The sequence below is a fragment of the Bos grunniens genome, chromosome 24 (genome assembly GCF_055505025.1).
Source record: "Bos grunniens cultivar Pamir isolate PY7600 chromosome 24, Bosgru_T2T1.0, whole genome shotgun sequence".
NCBI classification, from domain to species: domain Eukaryota; kingdom Metazoa; phylum Chordata; class Mammalia; order Artiodactyla; family Bovidae; genus Bos; species Bos grunniens.
This window is the reverse complement of record NC_141188.1, coordinates 15,462,216-15,486,500: the sequence shown is the minus strand read 5'-3', so window position 1 is coordinate 15,486,500 and position 24,285 is coordinate 15,462,216. Positions and strand designations below refer to the sequence as shown.

Below are 24,285 nucleotides of genomic sequence, written 5' to 3'. Positions count from 1 at the left end.
TATCATAGTCTACTTTTCATACTTAAGAAGTATCAGGGTTTTAACAACCCATTTCCCCTTGTCCCGACCCCTGGACTCTTAAGTAATGTAAATTAAGAAAGAGACCTTGTGTATATTTCTTTTTCACATTTTAGAATACAAGAGCCTCTCAAGCCCTCTGCAACTAGTTTTATCCCCTTCCCTGTTTATGCCCACAGTCACATGAGTAGCTCACTATATCAAGACAGGAAGCTTACTATCACCACCCTTACTCTTTGTCCTAAAAAGTTTAGCTTCTCTTTAATATTCCTACTAAGATACCTGCTTCCTGGTACTCCAAGACCAAGCATGCCAAGAATCAGAAACAAAATATTATAATAGTATATAGAAGAAAACAGTTGTTCTTTATCTTTCCCATTCATACCCTTGGTTACAGGGGTTTCTTACTGTGTCAGGAGAGTAGAGACCTGCTTTTAACTTAACCTGCAAAGAGAAGCATGAAAGAAAGCTTTCATATAGATGAGCAGTTATTCAGAACTATCTTACCCTGAGATGCAGTGAGAGATGGGAGAAAGGAGTAATAAATTTGAAGATTTTTTTTTATTCAAATTAATTTCTGTCTCTGATTCACTGAAAGTGAAAGTCACTCAGTCATGTCCAACTCTTTGTGACCCCATGGACTATAGAGTCCTTGGAATTCTCCAGGCCAGAATACTGGGGTGGGTAGCCTTTCCCTTCTCCAGGGGATCTTCCCAACCCAGGGAATGAACCCAGGTCTATTACATAGCAGGCAGATTCTTTACCAGAGCCATTGAGGGGGGTGTATATAACACATTTTATTTACCCAAAGATAACATTAAGTGATCTTAAATAGCAGAGGGCTTATTAATAATGAGCTTCAAAGATAGTATAGCTTTTTAACTTACAGAAGTATAAAACTACTAAAATTGTAAGATGGAATTTTTCTGGTGGTTGTAAATAATATTTCTCACCAAAAGCCCTAAGTTCTGATGTAATTGACTCAGCATTATTAGAAACATACCGCTGTGGGTTGAACATTGTCTTGGTCCATTTGGGCTGCTGCATATATCAGTATAACAAAATACCAGACACTAGGTAGCTTGTAAACAACAGAAATTTATTTCTTAAGCTTCTGGAAGCTCTAAATACTAGTCCAGAGTGCCAGAATGGTCAAGTTAAAGCCCCTTTGGGATCAAAGGGTACTTCTTAGGGTGGAAGGTGCCGGGAAGCTCTTTGGTGTCTCTTTATAAGAGCACTAATCATTCATGAGGGCTCCACCCTCATAATCTTAAGTACCTTTCAAAAGGTCCACTTACTGATGCCATCACATTGGGCATTAGTATTTCAATATGGATTCGGAAGGTACAAGAATATTTACATAATTTCAAACATGAATGAACCTATTCTCTTTTACTTAATTTTATGAGTCTTTGGCAGTGAGAGGGATTTTAATGTAAATCTTATTGTTTAACATTTAAGAAAATTATGCTCTTTTTAGGATTTCATTTATTATTTTCTAGGAAGCACTGTTTCAAAACTCCCCACCCTGGCCAAACTAGGAAATGGACTACTTATCACACTAGGTTTTGATGTGGGTAATTTTTTTCAACTTAAGCTCATTCATCAAGAAACATAAGTAGTTGATGAAAATTTCAAAATGGATGACTGCACCAGATTTCAAATGTTATTGCTTTTGTGTGTCTATGCGTGTGTGGCTATTTTTAGGATCTGTTGTTGCTGTTTATTTTAAACCCATTTAGCTCTGTCATATGCTCACTCTTGCCTGACTTCACTTATGTTCAGAACTCATTTATGAAAGTCCTAATGGTAGTTGTCAAATGGAGTCTTTTTGTTTCTTCTTCCAGTATGTAGTTTTTGTTCTTATTAGATCTTTTATTTCAACTTTTCCTTTTAGAAAATCTTGATTATATTGTTTAAACTTTTGTTACCAGCTATCTTTATGGCATTTCTTCAAAGTATTTAATCATAGCAAAGTTCAACAATATTTTCCTTTTTTCCATAGCATATTTTAGTACATATATATCATTTCTTTTTAATTTTTTGCAATTGACTACTCATTTTATTGTGCTTCATAGATAACTGCGTTCCTTACAGATTTTGAAGGTTGTAGTAACTCTGTGTTGAGCAAGTCTGTTGGTGCCATTTTTCCAACATTCACTCACTTCGTGTCGCATTTTGGTAATACTCAACGATATTTCAAACAAAGGGTATTTTATCTACTTTTGAAAGACAGTGCAGAGGCTAAGATTTACAAGTTTGCATCCTTTTGCTTGATAAGTAATATGTCTTATCTGGGTTTCCAGTTTGCCAGGAGTTCAAGGGTGCTGCTCTGTGAAGTGTTGATAAATGTTCAACTATCTAAAAAATACTGTCTCTAAGTTTATTTTAATTTGCATTAATATAAGAGATGTGTAGCACAAAATTTACAAAAATATAATAAAGTGTTCTATAGTCTTTCTCTTTTAAAAAAAAAGAACACTGCAGATTGATTCGAGTGCAGCCTTAGCTAATGAGGTGTAAAAGGACAGAGTTTGGAGCTGATAGAGATAACCAGGAGTCAGAGGAGAAATTGTAGAAGGGTGGAAGGCACAGAGGTAAAAGGACAGGGGTAGAATAACAAGTAGCCTAACACAACTCAATATGTATGATAACAAATCAACCATTTTTATGCAGTTAGTCTTTCTTATAAAAAAAGAATGTCTTCATATTCGGTGAATAACATTTTCTTTATATACTAAATACATATCTTCTGTTTGTAATTTAAGCACTTATGTAAGTATGCAGGCTTTGGCAAATTGGGTTAAAGGTTTATTTTGATTCTTCTGCCCTATAGTGTTTTTGACGTCCTTAAAAAAATAGTTTTTAAAATTCTCAGACATGACCTCCCTAGGTAGAAATCAAGGAATACAATGGAATAAATTCTTTAACTGGGATCCAGAAATGAGAGAGTTGATTGAAAGTATACTTTTAGATCTCCCTCCACCAAATTGTGTTTCACTTGTTCCACCTACCTGTCTTTTACCTCCTCTCCCCTGAGCCTGCAGGGCTGTCGGATCACCCGGTATACTTGCAGTGCAGTGAAGGGAAGAGAGCACTGAGCAGGCCACGGGTGGTGGTGGTGGTTGTTCTGTCTCCCAGTCGTGTCCGACTCTGTGACCCCATGGACTGCAGCACACGAGGCCTCCCTGTCTCTCACCATCTCCCGAAGTTTGCCCAAGTTCATGTTCATTGCATCCGTGATGGGTTGTAGTACTGTCTGCCTTTTCTTCTTCCTGATTTTGTAGTAGTTCAACTCCATACTTAAAAGGAAATACTAAACATGGACCACTTTTTATCCACTTGGAAATCCCATTTTCTTCTAGCCTGTCTTTTCAGAAGTTTATATGGATCATTTATAAGAGGAGAAAGGAGTAAGTACAGTGGTTACTGAGATCGTCTGGAAGCGTAAGCCACTTATCATCAGTTAAAGGTCCCTGGGTTGGCTTCCTAAATTCTCTGTCTCAGTTTCTGTGTCTTAGAGATTGAGATATTATCTACCTCAGAGCCATCAGAGAGTAGAATGAAATACTGCATGTAAGGTGCTTTGCACAGTGTTAGCATGAAGTAGTCAAGCATGGCAACCTGCTCCAGTATTCTTGCCTAGAGAATTCCATGGACAGAAGAGCCTGGTGGGCTATAGTCCATGGGGTTGCAGAGTCAGGCACAACTGAGCTCTAACACACAATCATTTGGTAACATTTGCTTGTGTGTTTTAGGGAACTATTCTGATATATATCTCTACTAATCTTTCTAGTTCTTATTGCTATTCAGAATCAACTGTATGTTTTAATATGAAATAATGAAAAAGTCCTCAGTCTTTAGAAATTATAGGTCATATTGAAGTAGTTCTTTGCAGAAGTATAAGGAACTCCTATAGGAAAGGGGACATCTTAGAAGATCTAGTTTATAGTTTACTTTTTGTCTGTTTTTAAATTTGCAGGGCTGAACAGAATTATTTTCTATTCACTTTGTTAATATTTTTCTGAAAAAAAAAAATTACAACCAACCAAGATGGGGTGATATAAAGAGCATATAGCAAAAAGTAAAGTTACACATTCAGGAGAATAGTATTCAGAACTCCTTATAGGTTATGAACCATTTCTTTGCTGTAAAAATAGGTCATTGTAATAATATCTGTATCTGTCTGTTCTTGTCTCTTCAAAATGTTATGTTTTTCTTTATTCAAAAATTAATAGACTGTGACCTTGTAGGTTCAGGATAAATTTCGTTTAGACCTGTCTGACGAAGAGGCAGTACATTACATGCAAAGTCTGATTGATGAAAGTGTCCATGCTCTCTTTGCTGCAGTGGTGGAGCAGATTCACAAGTTTGCCCAGGTAAGTTCTCTGATGGCAGTGCGTTCATCTCAGCATCTCCATGTTCTCCCATAGAATTCTCTCAGAACTGTGCCTTTCTCTGCAAATGACACATCTTCTCTGATTTTTTTTTGTCAAGCCTTCTTGACATCTCACCAGCCTTCCAACGTGAATGTGTTTGATGCACTAATAACTCTAAAACATTCCACTGAAATATTCTTAGTAACTAAATTGTGGAGCATCAGCATAGGTATATCTGTATATTGTAGTCAGTGGTACCTGTAAATTTTTCTTGAGAATGATCTTGGGCCTGGTGGAGGCCTTGACAAGTGAGACTTGGACACTTGTTGGGTTTGGTAAATGGTGAAGTGCTAGGAAAAGAAGTTAGAAGCTGAGAAAAGTGATGGTGTATGTAGCACACACAGAAGGGTCTATCTGTAGACTTACTGGTTAGCAGACTCTTCTACAGTTGTTTGAGGGAAGACTTTTTTACACTAGCCTTGATGATAAACCTCAGATTTAAAACCTATTTCAATTTTGAATTTCATCATGAGGATGATGATGTAAGTGGTTAGGGAAAAGAAAAATGAGGGCACTTTCCTCTCCCACATCCTCCTGTGAACTCCTTCCTGACTTTACACATTCAGTTAATGATAATTTTACTAATACTGCAAGCTCAAAGCTTGTCTGTTTTAACTTCTCCCTCACCCAGCATACAGGATGTCACTAAGCCTTGTGAGTTTCCTTAACTGTTTTTTAATTATCATTTTCTGTCATTTTCCCACTATTGACATTTTGACCTAGTTTTTCATTTTATGATACTTTGGGTAACTAAAATCCTTCAAAACTGCTTTTAGTATTTTTTTTCTCTCAGCATTCTTATCTTTATTCTGCTAAATAGTCCAATCAGATATATCTTCACAAAATACAGCTGTATCCTTTTTTTTTATAATTTAAATATGAAAAGTGTTTCCCCGTTGCCTACAAGTGATGTCCAGTCTCTAGCAATTCAGGGCCTTCCATATTGTTGTGTTCTAAGCTTCTTTCTAAGCTATTCCCCGAATACTCTCTTTTTCTCAATATTTTTGTTCTCTTCCATTTCTCTGGCTACTTAGCTCTTTTCTTTAGCCCAGAATGTCTGTCTCCTTAATAATGAATCTCCTGTAAATGCCTGCTTGCTAAAATCCAACCTGTCCTTCCAAGATCTATTAACGCCACTCTGATTCATCTTCCTCTGAATATTAATAGTACTTTGTACTTTTAATATGAGTTGCACTTATATTTTGTTTTCTATTATAAATATTTGAATCACCTTATAACTCCTAAAATGCAAGCTTCTTGAAGACTGGGATATGTATCAATGACCCAGAAGCACAGTGCCTTTAAACACTTAAGAAATATCTAATGAATATAAGGGAATTCTTTTTCCTATAAATGTTAGCTGATATTCTTTCTCTCTTGTGACAAAAAATGTTTCTTGTCTCTAAACACCAGTCTGAGTCGTATTTTATTATAAGTGCCAACTCAAGGTTTGCTGTACCCACCATTAATCGTCATCACTTCTCAAGAGAGTAAACTGTGACTCAGAGGGTAAGTTAAGTGACTTGTCAAAGTCACCAAGCTAGTTAGTGGCAGAGCTGGATCAACATACAACACAGCAGAATATTTTAGAACTGTAAGGGGAAAAAGTCCAGAAAGGTATAATGACTTAGCCAACTTCATGTATCTAATGAGGGGCAGAATCAAGGCTTGAACCCAGATCTTCTGACCCCCATATCCAACCAGTGACAAGCTAGATTAATTTCTAGCTTATCAAGCTTAAGTCTTCTTTATCAGAATCTGATATACTTTTTTTATTTTTATTTAGGTATAGTTGATTTATAGTGTTATAAATGTTTCAGGTGTACAACATAGTGATTCACAAGAATCCCAAGTTCTTTGCCTCAGGAAGTTAACTTGAAAATGCTCATGCTTGTCTTTCAAGTTTCTTTAAATATGTCGTCTGTGAGGGCTTCCCTGGTGGCTCCGTGGTAAAGAATCTGCCTCCCGGTGCAAGAGACATGGGTGGATCCCTGATCTGAGGTGATCCCACATCATGCGGAGCAACTAAGCCCATGCACCATAACTATTGAGTCTGTGCTCTAGAGCCTGGGAGCCGTCTAACTACTGAAGCCCCCGTGACCGAGAGCCCGTGCTGCACAAGGGGAACCACCACAGTGAGAAACCCGAACAATGCAACTAGAAGGTAGCCCCCCAGCCCCCACAGCTGGAGAAAAGTCCGTGCAGCGACGAAGACCCACACAGCCAAAAAATAAATTAATAATAAAGATTTTTTTTAACTGTCACCTGTGTTCATACTATTATACAACAAACAATATCAATATGAGTAACATTAAGACATTAATTTTAATTGGAATTTGCTTAGGTATTGAAAGGTACCAGAGACACTAAACAAGGTCTTAGTGAAAGTGAAGTCGCTCAGTCGTGTCCGACTCTTTGCGACCCCGTGGACTGTAGCCCACCAGGCTCCTCTGACCATGGGATTCTCCAGGCAAGAATACTGGAGTGGGTTGCCATTTCCTTCTCCAGGGGATCTTCCAGACCCAGGGATCGAACCCGGGTCTCCTGCATTGGAGGCAGACGCTTTAACCTCTGAGCCACCAGGGAAGTCCAAACAAGGTCTTAACTTCACCTAAGTCTTTTCAGATTATAAAAGTATATACATGCATAGTTGTTTCTTAACTAATCTCTGAGGGAATATGTTTTTCTTCGAAATTCACATTCTTACATATGCATTTGCTAAGTATTGATCCTAGTAAATCACATGCACACTCAAGTTTTGATGATCAACATGTGTTTCTTCCTCACTCAGCATTTATTATAAGGATGCATTTTGCTAATTGATTTTATGCTAATTTTACTGCTTTCCTAGTAATCATTATGGATTATAGAACCAATTTTTTACAAAATGGAGGTAGACATGTTAACAGAAGTTCTTCCTGCATTAAAGAAATATTCTTAAAAACGACTGAAAAATTGCCAGATACAGGTGCTATGTTGACATGCCGAAAGGCTTATTTTATTCCATCATGCCATTTGCTAGGAAGGGTTGAGATTAAACACTGTAATATTTGTTGCCTAGCAACACCCACCTACTAGTGGTGGAAATTTTCCACTGAAAACCACTTTTATTTGGGTCATTGTCTTTGAAATTGCATCATCAGAGGTCTTTTTCCCTTCAAAATCATCTTATAGGGCTTTCTAGTCTTGTCTGTGCAAAAAGGTGGAGACCACTTAGTTTGGGTCACTTCATGCTCTAAAACTATGCCTTTCAATGGAAATCTCTCATATTGCAGCCCATTTCTTTCTAGTTTCTGCTTTTTCCTGTCTGTCTTTCTTCATTGATTGATGGTAAAAGTCTGGAGAAGGGGATGGGGGTGATTTCCATTAATCTTAATACATATTTAATTGGATGAATATAGATTCAGGTTAGAGATATATTTTTGGCACACTAAATGTAAAAATTTATGAACAGATTGGAAATTTTAGGTGAGTTCCAGCTCAGCATACTAAGAGCACATCCCACTGCCATCCATCTGGCAAGAACCCTTCCTTAGCCCCTTTGGTATTTGAGGAGGAAGAGTACAGGGCCCAGCAGAAGGTCACAGGAATGTGCAGCCCCAGTGCACCTTTGATGAAGAGAAGCCAGCTGTACACACACACTCTCACACTTGAGATTAAAACATACATCATGAAAGGAGGAAAGAGTATGTTTATTATGCCAGCATTTCCCCCGTATCTAACAGATGTGTCAGGGACTCTCTCCGAAGTAATTCAGGTCCTACATTCCTCCCATAAACATGACATCTTACCATGCTGAATGTGATTCCAGTATTGAAGGTTCTTTGGGGTTTTTTGTGGTACAACATGGCCTCTAAATACAAGCCATCTGCTCCATCTGCTATTCAAACAAAGAATTAGTTTTTTTGCCTCAGTCCTGAGGGGAAAGCTTCCTATTTTGCTTTTATTCATTTTATTTATATTCCGTTTTACCTTTATGTACGGACCTTAGTACTTAAACCGTGTGTAGAATGTTTCCACTGTAACTGCTGTACTCTCTCATCTAGTTTGAGAAGGCACAGATGCAAAAGATGCCCAGAGGAGAAGAGATCAGAACATTATTTCTGATTTTACATTATATGGACCTTATTTTACCATTAGGAATAAAGAACAGAAATATAGAATATTCCACTGATCAAAACATAAAGTTTCCAAGGAGCAAGTGTCTTTTAATTTTGTGGCTACAGTCACCGTCCGCATTGATTTTGAAGCCCAGGAAAATGAAATCAGCCACCATTTTCAACATTTTCCACATCTATTTGCCACGAAGTGATCAATGGTCTTCATTTTTTGAATGTTAGGTTTTAAGCCAGTTTTTTCACTCTTTCACCTTCATCAAGAGGCTCTTTAGTTATCTGCATATCTGAGGTTATTGATATTTCTCCTGGCAGTCTTAATTCCAGCTTGTGCTTCATCCAGCCCGGCATTCCACATGATGTGCTCTGCACAGAAGTTAAATAAGCAGGGTGACAATATACAGACTTGATGTACTCCTTTCCCACTTTGGAATCAGTCTGTTGTTCCATGTCCAGTTCTAATTGTTGCTTCTTGACCTCCACACAGGTTTCTCAGGAGGCAAGTCAGGTGGTCTGGTGTTCCCATCTCTTTAAGAATTTTCCACAGTTTGTTGTGATCCACACAGTCAAAGACTTTAGTGCAGTCAATGAAGCAGAAGTAGATGTTTTCCTGGAATTCTCTTGTTTTTTCTATGAATCAGTGGATGTTGACAATTTGATCTCTAGTTCCTCTGTCTTTTCTAAATCCAGTTTGTACATTTGGAAATTCTTGGTTCATGTACTATTGAAGCCTAGCTGGAAGGATTTTGAGGATTACCTTGTTAGCATGTCAAATGAGCATGATTGTACAGTAGTTTGAACATTCTTTGGCATTGTCCTTCTTGGGGATTGAAATGAAAACTGACCTTTTCCAGTCCTGTGACCATTGCTGAGTTTTCCAAGTTTGCTAGCATATTGAGTGCAGCACTTTAATAGCATCATCTTTGTTAATGAATTAATGTTACATTAATGGCCCCACACATCTTTGTTAATGTCTCCAAAAAAATTCTTTACTGGATCTCTGTTATTCTTTCAGCGCTGCTTCCTTTTATTTTTTTCCAAACCATTTCTGTACTCTGTATTGTACATTGGCTTCACAATGTGTGGAATAAATTAATAATTTTCACAGTCTCTAAAAATGTTGCACCGAGAACTAAGCTTATTACTCAGAATATTAATCATCTGTCACTGCAGAATTCAGTGGAATTTTTGCCTTCCTAGTTCTAGATTTGTCTGCTATTTAATAATGAAGTCATCTTGAGCTTACAGTTAGCAAACATTCCTTCCCCAAAATATTTGCTCATATAAACTAGAATTACCTGAAGTTTATGTTGTTGTTCTTTGTCTTTTTCTATTAAGGATTACATGTTTGTCTTATTCTAATTTTTTTGACTATAAACTGTTGTTTCTCTTCTTTGTGAACAGAGAAGCTAATTTTCTTTTTGTTGTTGTTTTTAATTTTTGCAGTACTGGAGAAAATGAAACTGGGTTTGGCCCATCAAGATGATTGTCACTGTAAGAAAACAACTTTAAAAGCAACATGTGTGTAATGAAGACTTAAGACTGTCAACAAGGAAGAGAACATTTAGTCCTGAAGATACCATATGCCCTAAGTGTTTCACAGTGCCTGAGTTCTGTTTCCTTGGATGTCATTGCTTAAATGCAATCTTGAATGGTTTGTTTGAAGTATTGTATATAATTATTTTCAAATGTACACATTGTTAATAAGCTAAGAAGTAAGAATCTTGTTCCAGAACCATGTACATATTATGAGAGTTCTCAAGGAATTTTATGTTGAAATAGTAAAACATTTTAGTCTTCAACTTTGAAAGCCCATTGTTTTCTCGTCTCTTCACATCGGCAGAGCATTGTATGAGTTTGGGCTTCTCGGTTGTGCTTGTTTGCTTTGCCTCTCAGTCCCTTGTTCCCTGTCTCTGTTGTTCCTCTTCCGCCCTAGATTTTTTTTTTTTTTTGGCCCAATCTATAATACTTCAAGTTTTACATGTTATGCCTATTCTTAAGAATTATATATATTTCAAATAAGACAACCATTTTTTCTTACTTACAAATACTGGAAATTTTGTTCTGTAGTTCACATTTTACCTAGGTTGTACATATATAAATCAAGTTATAAAAATGTAACTATCTCAATACTTGGCCAAAAGGTAATATGGCAGCAGTTTTTCATATTGAACCTAAGATATTTTTACATGTAAGCATAAATTGTCTTTGTGCAATAAATTTTTTTATGAAAACTTAGTTTTCAAGAGCTTTTAAAAGTAACTCTCCCAGACCTGTTAATATAATCTACCCTTTCTGATTAAAGCAAAATAATTTGTAGTGTTTGAAGACTGGAAGTCCTACTAGTCCATCTAGCTTTTTTACCTAATGGAACTTTAGCAAAAAGGAACAAACACAAATGAGAAGAGCAGAGCAGTGATAATCTTGGCAAATTGTTGTAAAGTCATATAATTTTGTTTTGGAAGGTAAACAGTATCTCTTTCAATGCTGAATAAATATTTAATATCAAATGATAGAAAAAGATTTAAGAAGGTTATATTAAGGCACAGTTTCAGAAAATGTCATTATAATGTTACCAAATTCATATCTGTGAGTTTGCTGCATTAGAGTGGGGTTACCAGCTGGAAAGCAAGTGTATAATTAAGAGAGAATCTTAGCGGCATATGGAATTTGACTTGTATAAAACATACATGCACATTAGAAAAATGGTAAGGATGAAAATGCCTCTGAATATTATAATAAGAGAATAATGCCTAATCTAATGGGTAAGCTCCATCCTCTCGCTTACTTTTTCTTCGCTTCATATATTTTCATCATGTTTAGTTACCCAGAAGTTTGTAACCAATCTGCATTCTTATTCTTCTAGTCCTGTTTCTATTGGTACCTCCTTCAAAAGTTTCCTCAAAATGACACTGCTAAAAGTGACCGCTCCAACTTTCTGAACTCTTTTAATTCTTTATTTGTAGCTTTTTAATTGGCACTCAGTGCAGTAAGGCATTTTTATTGTAGTTGCATCTCCTGTTACAGAGGTTGGGAAACGTTTTCTGTAAACGGCCAAAACAATAAATATCTTCAGCTTTGAAAAGCATGATCTTGGTCATAACTGATACTCTGTTGTACGAGTAAAACAGTCACAGACAACGTGTAACCAAATGTTATGGCCAGATTTGACCCTCAGGCCATAATTTGCTGACCTCTGTTTGAATTAACTGTAGGTCAAACTGTATCATCTTAATCATCTTTATAAACTCCATAACATTTTGCATAGATAGTAATATGGATATTTATGTTACATGCTCTATAAATGTTTTTGAACTACTATGATATTGTATAGTGGCAAACAATAATAAGGTGGGTTGATTATGAGTGAGCTTGTATTCTGTGCAAAGTTTATAGGGATTATGAGAGAGAGAGCTTTATAGGAAGGAAGACAGGTATTGACTAAGGAAGGATAGTGGCTTTGGTTTTGTAGAATGTATTTTGGCTGTGGGTGGTGAGCCTGTATCACAAAGAAAAATGCTTCATCAGTTTCCATTTCTACTGCTCAAGCAACCTCTGTGCTCTTACTATTTCCCCCAAATACCATTTTTTTAAATCATGTAGTCTGTATTTTCCTTTATTATCATTGCCATTCAGATTTTTGGCAGGTTTACAGTGTTTCAAGCACATTGCTTTCTTTGAGTTTGAAGAAAGTGTTTGTGGGGACACGTGCCTTAATTTAGAAGTAGGAGTATACTCTTGTATTCAGAATGAGATTTCTGAATTGGGGAGAGAAAATGTGGATGGCAGCCACTGTGAGTAGGGCTATCAGAAAGAAGTAAACTGTGGTTCACGTCCCTAAATAAGGGGTTCATATAATCTGATTTTCTTTACTCTCCATAGGGTTAGGTATTCCCTACCTCATTTGTGTATTATAAAGTTTTCAAGTGAGTATTTATTATAATCACAGTCAACATAACTTATGAGAACTTACTATTACATATCAGGATTATACTAATTGCTTCATATGCCTTATATATCACTCTTCTGTATAACAGTCCTGAGGTAGAATTCCTTCCCCATTTTATAGAACTTTAAGACAAGTGAATCACCTGCCCAAGGTAAGGCTGCAAAGTGAGAACAGAGTTAGGGTCTGAAGTTGAGTTACTCGTGATCACAGTCTTAACCGTCAGAATCTCCAGGCCTTCATTTCTCACAGAGACAGTGGTGATGGTACTGACCTCTGTGATTCTCATGCACATACTCTGCATATGAGTGCATGTGGTCCATTAGACTTGAATCCCCACAAACAAAGCCTATTCTTTATTTTTCTTTTTTTGAACAGAATTACCAAAGATACAGGGACTAGTCAATTAATTAAATTTTTAAGAAACTGAGTCATGTCATCATGCCACAGATTCATACTTGCCTTGAAATAGGAAATCTGTCAATTGTAAAGGAAATCAGTCCTGAATATTCTATGGAAGGACTGATACTGAAGCTGAAGCTCCAATACTTTGGCCACTTGATAGGAAGAACTGACTCATTGGAAAAGACCTTGATGCTGGGAAAGATTGAAGGCAGGAGGAGAAGGCGACAACAGAGGATGAGATGGCTGGATGACATCACCGACTCAATGGACATGAGTTTGAGCAAGCTCTGGGAGTTGGTGATGGACAAGGAAGCCTGGTGTGCTGCAGTCCACAGGGTCGCAGAGTCGGACATGACTGAGCGACTGAACTGAAATAAGAAATAAGTCAGTCAGTAAAAATATGCAGACAAAATAAATCTTAACCTGCAATTGTTAACCTACAATCACAATATCCTTTCTATTTTTGCACATAGACCTAACATTACAGTTTATTTTTTTGTAAAGAATTGCCTTTCTGGCAATGATGAGCTCCCCATGAGAACATGCCTCTGGCAAAGGACCTCCATCTCTGTCCAGAAAAGAAGAAGAAACAAGAAAAAGTGCCTGGTGCAGAATCCTAATTGCTATTTCATGGATGTGAAATGTCCAGGATGCTGTAAAATCACCGCAGGCTTTAGCCATGTACAGACACAGTAGTTCTGTGTGCTGGCTGCTCTACTGTCCTCTGCCAGCCTACAAGAGGAGAAGCAAGGCTTACAGGAGGATGCTCCTTGAGGCAGAAGCAGCACTAAAAGTATCCTGTATCAAGATGAATGGGAAGCCATCCCAATAAACACATTTTGGATACAAAAAAGAAGAATTGAGACTCTTGGGGTTTTTTGTGTGTGAGGGGAAGGCAGGTAAATTTCAAAAACAACATGAATTTTCTATAATTAAATATGGAAAATATACCAGATTTCTGAAATGAATAATTTGATATGTTAACACTTCACCATAAAGAATGCATACCACCTGGATGGGATCCTGGCACAGCTAAAAATGAAAGAAATTCATATAAAGTGTGAACTAGTTAAAATAGTTTCAAAAGTATAAGGCAGTTACTTTATAGAAAATCCCATAGTTTGAGTTTGTTTAATTTTCCTCAAGTTGTGTTATTTTTGGTTGGAACACTTCAAAAAAATAAATACTGTGTACTTTTCATGACCTTATCAGAAAACACATGATATGAATTTGTTCTATGCCTGGTCATGGTAGCTTTCATCATTTGGTAAAAATACATTTTCCAGCTTTTTTCAAACTCTCCAGTTCAATCGCTCATTCCTGTCTGACTCTTTGTAACCCCATGGACTGTAGCACACCAGGCTTCCCTGTCCATCACCAACTCGCAGAGCTTGCTCAAACTCATGTCCATTGAGTTGGTGATGTATTCCAACCATCTCATCCTCTGGTCCCCTTCCTCCTCCTGTCATCAGTCTTTCCCTCCATCAGAGTCTTTTCCAATGAGTCAGTTCACATTAAGTGACCAAAGTATTGGAGTTTCAGTTTCAGCATCAGTCCTTCCAGTGAATGTTCAGGACTGATTTCCTTTAGGATTGACTGTTTGGATCTCATTGCTGTCCAAGGGACTCTCAAGAGTCTTCTCCAACAATCACAGTTCAAAAGCATCACTTCTTCAGCGCTCAGCTTTTTTTATGGTCTAACATTCACATCCATACATGACTACTAGAAAAACTACAAACTCTGAAGTTAATTTGTATTTGAAACTTATAAATTAGTGAGCAATTTATAAGTATTTTATAGGGAGACACCTTGAAACCATGTTAATATCTTGTTCTTTTACACACTTTTACCTATTGGTTTTAGCATATGTTGATTTTTCTTGCCTGAATCAAGTATTACTATGGTGAAAGGCAAATGATTTTTTTTATAATTCCATTATTCTTTTGGCAGTTGTTAGAGACCTACTGATACAGCTGTCCTTTCTCCATTAATTATTTATTCATTTATATTAGTATGGACACTATTTTATTTTATTGTACAGTGCATTCCTATCATCACTTACTATGATGGTAAAATTGCCCAAGACTGACCTGTCCACAGTCTGGTGCCTGTGTCCAACATGACTCTATAATGTTCTTGAGCCTTTCTTACTTCTGGCACAAGATGATCCAGGCTCATCTTATACTTGATGTGCCCCAGCCCTGCAATCAGCTGTTTCTCCAAGGAGCCCTGATTCTTTCCTGCTTCAGTTTTACCAGATACCTCCCCAAATAAGGTGTCTAACTTTTCTAAAACTCTGGAGTGTGAACAGAGTGGATGTAGATATAAATAAGCTCAACACAGGTCAAGTAACATCTGAATGAACCACAGAATTTAACTAGAATTTAGCTATTTCTTTAACTTTTCAGCTTTGATCATCATCACCACTGTCCTTGAGACATCAGGACCAATGTTACCATGATCTTTATCTGTTTTGTTAGCACAAACCCTCCCTAGGTCAGTGAGAATGGTCTCTCATTCCTATATAGCTTTGTACAACCCCCATCTCTAACCCCTGGAGTTCTTGACCCATCATCACCAAAAAAGAAGCATTTACACTGAAACAATAAAGATGAACCTCAAAAATATGCTAAGTGAAAGAAGCCAGACACAGAAGATCACATATAAGTTTCCATTTATCGGAGAAGATAAATCTTCAGCAGAAAGCAATTCAGAGGCTGCCAGGGGCTGGGTAAGAAAATGGGAATTGACAGGAAAGGGACACTGAAGGGATGTTATACAATGATGACAAATGTTCCAAAACTGGAACAGCGACTACGTTTACAATTCATGTACCAAAAAACATAGTATTGTGTTTTACGACATAGAAATTGCACCTCAGTAATGCTGATTTTAAGAGATCCTAAGCAGCTCACTGTCTAAAGCCAGGAAACATTGTTTTTCTACACCATGGGAGCCCCAAGCTGCTTTCACCGCAACATCCACCCACGCCGCCCCTTCCAGCCCGTGTTCACCTGACGCACCAAGGTCGCCAGCTTCACCTGCGCTGTTGTCGCCGCCCAGTGACGGGCCTCCGAGCCCCGAGCGCACACACCTCCACCAGCACTGCTGTCCGCAGTCAGGAGAAAATAACATGGTGCACATTTCCAGGGTTTGTGGCATGGCTGATGATAAGGACCGACCAGTCCAGGCCACTCCAGAGGAAGGAGAAGAGCCCAACAGGCGATGGAAGAGCCAAGCCAGGAGTGGGGCAGCACAGGCTCACAGACACCCAGTTCCTTAGTCCACCGGGCTCAGTGCAGGATACCAAGCCCAATTGTAAAAGGAAAGCCAAATTGGTGTTCTGGGATAATTGTAACTCTTCTTTTTGGGTCAGGTGAGAAGTTGCATTCCAAAATGTATGCTAGGAATGTCCAGAGTTCTGGCCCACTTGGCAGGGTTACTGCTATAAGCAGCTGCCATCACCTACCAGGTAGAGTTTGTCTTAAGGGAAAAACACATACACCTGCTACCACAGCACCAGTAGAAATAGTCCCAAATAGAGGCTACTGCTGCTGCTGCTGCTGCTAAGTCACTTCAGTCATGTCCAACTCTGTGCAACCCCATAGACAGCAGCCCACCAGGCTCCCCAGTCCCTGGGATTCTCCAGGCAAGAACACTGGAAACTCAAACTGAAGTCACTCAGTTGTGTCCGACTCTTTGTGATCCCATGGACTGTAGCCTACCAGGCTCCTCAGTCCATGGAATTTTCCAGGCAAGAGTACTGGAGTGGGTTGCCATTTCCTTCTCCAAGGGATTTTCCCAACCCAGGGATCAAACCCAGGTCTCCTGCACTGCAGGCAGACGCTTTACCGTCTGAGCCACCAGGGAAGCTGGGTCCCAAATAGAGGCACCTAACCAAAATTTCCTTGAGAGCATCTCTCTGAACCCGAAGTCTATTTAAAACTTGCTTTCAAATGCAAATCAAAGCCACAATGAGGTATTACCTCACACCTGTCAGGATCGCTAATCATCAAAATGTCTACAAATAAGTGCTGAAAAGGGTATGGAAAATGGGAGCCCTCCCACACTGGTGGAGAATGTAAATTGGTGCAGCCACTATGGAGGTTCCTTTAAAAACTAAAAATAGGGCTACTGTTTGAGCCAGAAATCACACTCCTGGGCATATATCTGGAAAAGATGAAAACTCTAATTTAAAAAGATATGTTCACTCCAATGCACACAGCAGCACTGCTTATAACAGCCAAGACATGGAAGCAGTCTGTCAATAGATGAACAGATAGAGAAGTACATATATACAATGGAATACTGGGCATAAAAAAGAATGAAGAGTTATCGTTTGCAGCAACATGGATGGGCCTAGAGGTTATCATACTAAATGAAGTAAGATAAATACTATATGATGTTACATGTAGAATCTAAAAAATAATACAAATGGATCTGTAAAACAGAAGATGTAGAAAACAAACTTATGGTTACCAAAGGGGAAAGGAGTGTGAGGGATAAATTAGGAGTATGAGATTAACAGATTACACTACTATACATAAAATAGATAAGCAAGTGTTTACTGGATAACACAGGGAGCAATATTTGAAATCTTTTAATAAACTATAATGAAAAATAAGCTGAAAGAAATATTAGTTAGTAGTTAAGTCACTCAGTCATGTCCGACTCTTTGTGACCCTATGGACTGTAGCCCACCAGGCTCCTCCATCCATGGGATTCTCCAGGCAAGAATACTGGAATGGATTGCCATTTCCTTCTCCAGGAGATCTTCCCGACCCAGGGATTGAACCCAAGTCTCCCACATTGCGGGCAGACACTTTAACCTCTGAGCCACCAGGGAAGCCCAAAATATATATATATATATGTATATAACATTGGAGAAGACTCTTGAGAGTTCCTTGGACTGCAAGGAGATCCAACCAGTCCATTCTGAAGATCAGCCCTGGGATTTTTTTGGAAGGAATGATGCTAAAGCTGAAACTCCAGTACTTGGGGCACCTCATGCGAAGAGTTGACTCATTGGAAAAGACTCTGATGCTGGGAGGGATTGGGGGCAGGAGGAGAAGGGGACGACAGAGGATGAGATGGCTGGATGGCATTACTGACTTGATGGACGTGAGTCTGAGTGAACTCCGGGAGTTGGTGATGGACAGGGAGGCCTGGCGTGCTGTGATTCATGGGGTCGCAAAGAGTCGGACACGACTGAGCGACTGATCTGATCTGATCTGATATATATGTATATATAAATTCAGTTATATATAATTGAATTATTTTGCATCACTTTGCTGTATACTTAAAACTAACACCATATTGTAAATCAACTGCACTTCAATTAAAAAACAACAGCAAAAAAGAAAGCTTGAATGTTTACTGTGCTTCTCCATGAGAGCACTAATATCCCAGTCCACCTCAATTAAATGACTCACCTCTGCCTACGCACCCCACAGTACTGGTAGTTATACCAGAATCTCAGTAGTGAGACCTTCACACATCAGTGTCATCCTGTTTATTCTGTCACTGAACGAGAGTCTCAGAACATACTGTAAGAGCATTATGGCCAGGTAGTTCTTCATATCGTGACCGCCGACCTTCCTGGCTGGTTTCTCAGCCTCTCCTTTATGGACTCTCTCCTCAGATCAATCTCAAAATGTTGAACCAACACAGTGCTTATGTCTGAGACCACTTGTTCTTTCTATTTCCTCATGGGTGGTCTCATCCAGGCCTGTGGAGTTAAGCGCCAGTGACTCGCTGATGACCAGGGCACAGCACTACTGCACACGGCTCCACGTTCACAAGTCCCTGAGCTCAGTTCGGTGGCCTGCCAGTGCTCTGTTAAGAGCCTTAGTAATTTTATCTTGGTATGTTTTAGTAACTCTAATAGGGCAGGAGAGATGCCTGTGACATGTGGTCTACCGCCATTCCTTGCCATTCTGTTAACATCTACAGGGCCCCAGGAGCACAGAATTCTGGTAGGCCCACTGCATGGGGCTTAGTGAGACTCGAAGAAAGAGCAAGCTGGTTGTCAAGAAGCCGCACTTAAACCAGAACATACTTTGAACATGGGAAAAACAGTGATGTTCTAAGAACGCAAACCGCCAAGATATTCTGAACACATCCTGATATGTCAAGGAACTGTGTGTATGTGTGTGTCTGTGTGTGTGTGTGCGTACGCACACTACAGAGCCAGATGATAATATGAAGGTTAAGGCCTATCCAGTGCACAGTAGGGCCCAGTGTGTGACTTCCCACTTCAATTATGTTTATATATATTTAAATTGAGATATAATTGACACATAACACTGTAAGTGTAAGGTGAACAATGTGTTGGTCTGGTAATTTGTGTGTTGCAATGGGATTACTATAGTAGTATTAGCTAACACTTCCTCCATCTTACATATTTATCACTTTTTGTGTGCGTTGAGAACAATTAAGATTTAGTTTCTTAGTAATGTTAAAACTTATAATACAACTTTGAGAACAGTGAAGATTTAATTTCTTAGTAATGTTGAAATTTATAATACAACATTGAGAACAGTTAAGACTTAGTTTCTTAGTAATGTTGAAATGTATACAATATTGTACAAATACATACAATAGGATGTATACAGTACATACAATATACAATACAATAGTGTTGACTATAATCACTATGTTGTGTATTAACTCTCTAGAACTTACCTACTGGTCATAAGTTTTTACCCTTAAAACAATTTCTCCCCAATTTCCCTATCTCCAGCTCCTTATAACTTCTATTCTCCCTTCTGTTTTTACAAGTTCAGAGTCAAAAGTGATATTATATAGTATTTGTCCCATGTCTGACTTATCTCACTTAGCAGAATGCCTTCAATGTCCATCCATGTCGTCACATATAGCAGGCATTCTTTCTTTCTCTTGGATGAAAATATTCAAATATATATCACAGCTTCTTTATCCATCCATCAAATGACAGACACTTCGGTTGTTTCCTTACCTTGGCTATTGTGAATAATGCTTCAGTGAACATGAGTATGCAGATAACCCTCTGAGATACTGATTTTAACTTATTCAAATATATATCCAGTAGCGGGATTCCTGGATGATATGGTAGTACAGTTTTTAACTTTTTGAGAAACTGTCATACGTTTCCCATGATGACTGTACATTCCCACCAACAGGGTTTCCTTTTCTCTACATCCATACCAGCAATTGTGAAAAGCCTTCCTAACAGGTATGAGACGATATCTCATTGTCATTCTGATCCATCTGCAACTCTTTTATTTTCACATGCTCCTGGGTTTAGTCATTTTCTCCTAGGACCAATAGCTGCACCTGCAAGACCTCACTGTTTCAACCACCCACCTTTGTTTTACTGATCCGAGGTCACCAGCCTAGACTCTAACTTCCTCAAGGGTATTTTACTTTGAGCTCCTGGCTATCCTCCTTGTCCTTGCAATTCTACTTTTAGGAGGCACAGGCTCCCATCCCATAATACTCCTTTATCTCTGAATCTCAGAAAGGAAAACATTCAACAAGGTGCCATTTTTTCACTCAGAATTGTTTGAGATCCTCATACTAATTGCTCCAGCTATTCTTGCCAAGTTTGCATGCAGAGACAAGAGTAGGAGAAGATATCAGCTCCCTAAATCAAGCCCAAAGTCCCCTCCCATGCCTTCTGGGTGTACATCAGTGTGGCACAGGGGTTACAGACATAGGTGAGAGAGCCGGAGGGCTGGCTTTCTAACTCTAAGCTTGCTCATGCCTTGTCTGGGTGACATCAAGGAAGTTGCTTACCTTCTATGTAACCCGATTTCCTTTAAAAATGGAATAGAATTCACCTCATAAGTTTCTTGTGAGTTTTAAATAAATTGCTCCACATACAGTGTATGTAACAGTGCCTGGTCTAGACTAAGAATTTGTAACTGTCCCATATTATTAGTTTTTAATGGGTAAAAATGAGAGATTCAAGTACCGATTTAATGAGCGCTTATTGTGTGTGCTTAGCACTGGGGATACAATGGTAAAAAAGAACAGACACGGTTGCTTCTTGCATAGATCTTACAACTTATTGAGAAAGACAGACAATAACCAAGCATATAAACAAATTAATACTTATAAAGTGTAATAAATGTGTTGAAAGCAACAGCTATGTGACAGTGAAAGAAGATAAAAGAATTTAGACATACAGTCACCAAAGAAAATTCTCTTAGGAGATGATACTTAAGCCAAGAACAGATGGGTCAAAGGAACTATCTATGGAATAGTAGAGAGTCACAGTGGTGGGAGGAACATTTTAATCAGAGGAGGCAGCATGTGCAAGGACTCAAACCACGAAGAAGGTCATCTTGTTTGAAAACCTAAGAGAAAGCTGATATGGCTGGGACCTGTGAGCAAGAGGAGACATCAGAAGATGAGGTGGGAAAGATAGGTGGGTTCAAATCCTGAGGGGTGATTTGAAACACCCCTCATACATCATGTTAAAGATTTGAGATTTCATTTCAGTGAAAACTCAAGAAAGAGACTAAAAAATTTGCTTTCTTATTAAATTATCACTGTGTAGAAAATGGACCTTCAGGGGAAAATCAGGGACACCAATTAGTAATCTAGGAGACAATGTTGCCTGGATTAAGGTTTTAAAAGTGAATATGGTGACAAGTAAGTATGATGTTTGGTTTGGAGGTTGCAATATGTCAAGGCTGTATATTGTCACCCTGCTTATTTAACTTATATGCGGGGTACATCATGCAAAATGCCAGGCTGGGTGAATCACAAGCCAAAATCAAGATTGCCAGGAGAAATATCAACAACCTCATATATGCAGATGACACCACTCTAATGGCAGAAAGAGAAGTGGGACTAAAGATCCTCCTGATGAAAGTGAAAGAGAAGAGTGAAAAAGCTGACTTAAAACTCAACATTCAGAAAACTAAGATCATGGCTTCTAGTCCCATCACTTCATGGCAAATAGATGGGGAAACAATGGTAACAATGGTCTTAGACTGATCCCTTTTGAATTAATTTTCATGTATATTGTGAGTTACAGTTATGACTTCACCCTTTTGCATATGACAGGCTTCCCTTGTGGCTCAGCTGGTGAAGAATCCGCCTCCAATGCGGGAGACCTGGGTTCGATCCCTGGATTGGGAAGGTCCCCTGAAGAAGGGAAAGGCTACCCACTCCAGTATTCTGGCCTGGAGAAGTCCATGGACTATAGAGTCCATGGAGTCACAGAGTTGAGGGACTTTCACTTTCGCTTTGATCCAATTGTCACATCATCATTTGTTGAAAAGACAAATTCACCTCACTGAATTTCCTTGGCACTCTTTTCAAATACCAATTGACTATAAATTAGTTATTTATTCCTGAATTCCCAATTATATTCCATTGATCTCTACCTTTATCCTTATGCCAGTGCCATGTTATCTTGATGACTGCTATTCTGTAGTAACTTTTGAAATCAGGAAGTTTGTGTCCTGTAAATTTGTTATTTTTCAAGAATGTTCTAGGCATTTTTGGTCACTGCACTTCATAGATATTTATCCTTTAAATACCATCTCATAAACAGAAAACTCTCAAGTTATGTTATCCAAATCAGTTTCTGAAGCTGTGACTCATATTGGAGAAGTCTTTAATTGGCAGTCCCAAAGGAATGCCTCACGGTTATCTCAAACTGTCCATATGAAACAGCAAATTCGTCACATAACTTCCTCAATCCCATTTCTTCTGTCACTTACACTTAATCACTATACCTGTCCCCGCACTTGACTGCATTGCTCATGCAGGAAACTGAGAGTCAGTCTTTCCTGCTCCCTCTTCTTCAGTCCCACAGTCAATACTTCAGCAGATTCCACCCATCCTCCAATGTTCAGTCATTAAGTGTATCTGACTCCTTCTGACCCCATGAACTGCAGCATGCCAGGATTCTCTGTCCTTCACTATTTTCTAGAATTTCCTGGCAATCTTGATTCCAGTTTCTGCTTCATTCAGCCTGGCATTTTGCGTGTACCCTGCACAGAAGTTAAATAAGTATAGTGACAATATACAACCTTGACTTACTCCTTTCCCAATTTTGAACCAGTCCGTTCTTTCATGTACGGAACTGTTGCTTCTTGATCTGCATACAGATTTCTCAGGAAGCAGGTAAGTTGGTCTGGTAGTCCCATCTATTGAAGGATTTTCTACAGTTTGTTGTGATCCACACAGTCAAGGGCTTTAGCACAGTCAATGAAGCAGAAGTAGATGCTTTTCTGGAATTCCCTTACTTTTTCTATGATCCAGTAGATGTTGGTAGTTTGATCTCTGGTTCCTCTGCCTTTTCTAAATTTAGCTTCTGTATCTGGAAGTTCTAGGTTCATGAACTGTTGAACCCTAGTTTGAAGGATTTTGAGCATTACCTTGTTAGCATGTGAAATGAGTGCAATTGTGAGGTAGTTTGAACATTCTTTGGCATTGCCCTTCTTTGGAATTGAAATAAAAACTACTTTTTCCAGTCCAGTGGGCAGTACTGAGTTTTCCAAATTGGCTAGAATATTGAGTGCAGCACTTTAACAGCATCATCTTTAGGGGTTTGAAATTTCTCAACTGGAATTCCATCACTTCCACTAGCTTTGTTCAAAGTCATGCTTCCTAAGGCCCACTTAACTTCACACTCCAGGATGTCTGGCTTTAGGTGAGTGATCACACCATCATGGTTATCCTGGTCATTAAGACTGTTTTTGTACAGTTCTGTGTATTCTTGTCACCTCTTCTTAATATCTTCTGCTTCTGTTAGGTCCATACCATTTCTGTCCTTTATTGTGCCCATCTTTGCATGAAATATTCCCTTGGTATCTCTAATTTTCCTGAAGAGACATCTAGTCTTTCCCATTCTATTGTTTTCCTCTGTTTCTTTGCATTTTTCACTTAAGAAGGCTTTCTTATCTCTCCTTGCTAGTCTTTGGAACTCTGCATTCGGATGGGTGCATCTTTCCTTTTCTCCTTTGCCTTTTGCTTCTCTTCTTTTCTCAGCTATTTGTATGACCTCCTCAAGCAACCATTTTGCCCCTTTGCACTTCTTTTTCTCAGGGATATATATATATTTTTTTTTTTTGGAAAAAAAAAAAACATTTTATTATTGTTCTCTAGCAACAAACCTGAAACAAGTCTCAATCCACTCAGGCAGCTCACTTAAATGCCTCTGTTCATGGCATTTATCTGAAGACCGGGTTTACATAATTCTACTCTTCAGAAGGCTGTTTGACCCTGTTACATAGCATACAGTTAAAGAACATTTTTGTGATAAACATGATTGTCTTTGATATGATACAGAACAAGTCTTTCACATTTCCCAGCAGTCACTCAAATATATTAAAAATGTTTCCGTCTTTAAAAGGCACACACA

At 38.5% G+C, this 24,285-nt stretch overlaps 1 protein-coding gene and 1 pseudogene across 8 annotated transcripts in view; both read left to right on the top strand.

Moving 5' to 3' along the window:
* PIK3C3 (phosphatidylinositol 3-kinase catalytic subunit type 3) overlaps positions 1–10,810 on the top strand; it is a 165,724-nt gene extending 154,914 nt beyond the window's left edge. For 6 of the 8 annotated variants that reach the window (XR_015153421.1, XR_015153419.1, XM_086372256.1 and 3 more), the window contains 2 exons: positions 4,272–4,397; positions 10,019–10,810. Coding sequence is in view for 4 of the 8 variants with exons in the window: in XM_086372256.1 (XP_086228382.1) it covers positions 4,272–4,397; positions 10,019–10,033 (141 nt within the window). In the remaining 4 variants the exon portion in view is untranslated. Of the gene's footprint in view, positions 1–1,520; positions 1,592–4,271; positions 4,398–10,018 lie in introns of all 8 variants that reach the window. The other 2 variants (XR_015153420.1, XR_015153422.1) reach the window with 2 other exon arrangements.
* Positions 10,811–13,344: 2,534 nt separating this feature from the next.
* On the top strand, positions 13,345–13,849 carry LOC147345904 (small ribosomal subunit protein eS27 pseudogene; annotated as a pseudogene).
* The last annotated feature ends 10,436 nt before the right edge of the window (positions 13,850–24,285 follow it).